General features: G+C 57.7%; 1 protein-coding gene across 1 annotated transcript in view; it reads right to left on the minus strand.

Annotated features, from left to right (window-relative positions):
* Window positions 1-1,713: 1,713 nt before the first annotated feature.
* LOC144504771 (neuronal acetylcholine receptor subunit alpha-2-like) overlaps window positions 1,714-2,326 on the minus strand; it is a 29,360-nt gene continuing 28,747 nt past the window's right edge. The window contains exon 6 of the mRNA XM_078230514.1: window positions 1,714-1,885. Within this exon, the coding sequence (XP_078086640.1) occupies window positions 1,760-1,885 (126 nt within the window). The 3' untranslated portion in view covers window positions 1,714-1,759. The remainder of the gene's footprint in view (window positions 1,886-2,326) is intronic.

Here is a 2,326-nt window from a genome sequence, read left to right on the forward strand (position 1 = left end):
CTCCCGGCCTTGGGCTCAAGCAGCTGAATGCACGGCCATCAATGGTGGAGAATGTTCAAGTTGCGAGAACTGGAAGAGCAGAAAGTGTGAGGCTGGAGGAGATTGCAGAGGGTGAGGCCATGGGAGTGATGTGAAAACAAAGATGAGAATTTTAAATCAAGACATTATTGGATTGGGAGCCGGTGCGGGCCAGGGAGCCCAGGGATGATGGGTGAACAGAGTTTGCTGCAGGTTAGGATGTGTTGAAGATATTGGAGAGTGAAGAGCAGCCAGGGGAGTGTTGGGATGGTCAAGTCTGGAGGCAGCAAAGGCAGGAAATGGGGCTTGGCTTCTCCATTCACTGACTCGGAGGAGAGAGTGTTACCCAGTGAAGTGTTCTCATTCATCGCAACTGATACAGATCCAGAGAAGGGACAGCCTCACTCAAGACTCACTGAGAATCCTCGCCAGGATTTCATCACAGTTTCTGAGTTAACAGAAATGTCAAAGTTTGGACAGATTGTAGAAAATATTCCTCACCAACATCCCGCAGAGTAACTTCCGAGTCAGAGAGAAACTGCGCCAAGACATTTGACCAGTCCGAATATTTTATTGAGTTGGGGAAATGCAGGGAATGGACACAGCAAAGTGAGGAATCCTCCGATGTGTCTGAGTAATGAAGGATTCCGAGGAGACGGGAGGTGAATTATCCCTTCACTGATAATGTGCTCGGAATCACCGGGGCTGTCTAAAGAAATGGAAGCTTTTTCTAGAACATTCTAAGTCAATAAATCAAAAGGGCATCAAACTGTTTACCTGCAAATCATTTCTTAATGAACAAGGTGTCACTTCACACCTTCCCAGCCACATCTCGATATTTTAAACTATTATCTATTTATTTTACTGATGAGAATATTAACATGGATGATGCAATCAGCTAAAGGGAGAGTGAGGGGTTAGTGTGCGAGCTCTCAGCGCAGCCCCTCGAGCAGCAACGACACAGTCTATAGCTCGGTACAATCTCACTGCCCATGGGCTGGGCAGGTGTGGGTGCCGGGGGGCGGCGGGGGGGGGGGGGGAGTGGATGCAGGAGGGTGGGGGAGTGGGTGCGGGTGGGTGGGGGGGGGAGGTGGGTGCGGGTGGATGGGGATGGGTGTGGGGTGGTGGGTGCAGGGGGGTGGGGGGGAGGTGGGTGCAGGAGGGTGGATGGGTGCGGGGGGGTGGGTGCAGGGGGTGTGTGGGTGCAGGAGGGTGGGTGCAGGGGGTGGAGGGGTGTGGGGGGGTGGGTACAGTTGGGTGGGTGCAGGGGGATGTGGGTGCAGGGGTGTGTGGGTGCAGGGGGGTGGGGGGGGGAGGTGGGTGCAGGAGGGTGGATGGGTGCGGGGGGTGGGTGCAGGGGGTGTGTGGGTGCAGGAGGGTGGGTGCAGGGGGGTGGAGGGGTGTGGGGGGGTGGGTACAGTTGGGTGGGTACAGTTGGGTGGGTGCAGGGGGGTGTGGGTGCAGGGGGGTGTGGGTGCAGGGGTGTGTGGGTGCAGGAGGGTGGGTGCAGGGGGGTGGGGGGGTGGGTACAGTTGGGTGGGTACAGTTGGGTGGGTGCAGGGGGGTGTGGGTGCAGGGGGGTGTGGGTGCAGGGGTGTGTGGGTGCAGGGGGGTGTGGGTGCAGGGGGGTGTGGGTGCAGGGGGGTGGGTGCAGGGGGGTGTGGGGAGAGTTCCTTCCAGCTGCTCTCTCCCCAGTTGCTGCTCCAACGCTCCCGGCTTATTCCCTCTCCTGGAGACCAGTTCAAATCATTCCCGCCAGCCACGGAGGCAGAAAGAGGCCGAACGTTCCCAGCAGGCAGGCGATGATAAATATCCAGAGAAAGATGCGGTCAATCACCATGGCGACGTATTTCCAATCTTCCTTCACCTGGAGAGAGAAAAGAAACGGAGAGTGGGAAAGGAGAGGGAGAGAGGAGGGAGCGGGGGAGGGGGGGGGGGGGGAGGGAGGGGAGAGGGGGAGGGAAAGGAGAGGGAGAGGGATGGAGAGGGAGGGGAGGGAGAGGGAGAGAGAGGGGGAGGGAGGGAGAGGGTGAGGGAAAGGGAGGGAGAGGGATGGAGAGGGAGGGAGAGGGAGAGGGTGAGGGAGGGAGAGGGGGAGGGAGGGAGAGGGGGAGGGAGAGGGTGAGGGAAGGGAAGTGGAGAGGAAGGCAGTAGAGTGGAGGGCAGTAGGGGGGAGGAGAGAAGAGAGGAGATTAAACAAAGGAAAGTTGAATGTGACCCAGCTGAGAATGACAGTAAGTACAGACACCAAGCTGCAGCATTTTCTGCTCTGCGGAAATCCACATTTCTGTCGCCAGAAACAACGTTT

This window comes from Mustelus asterias, chromosome 15 (genome assembly GCF_964213995.1).
Source record: "Mustelus asterias chromosome 15, sMusAst1.hap1.1, whole genome shotgun sequence".
NCBI lineage: Eukaryota > Metazoa > Chordata > Chondrichthyes > Carcharhiniformes > Triakidae > Mustelus > Mustelus asterias.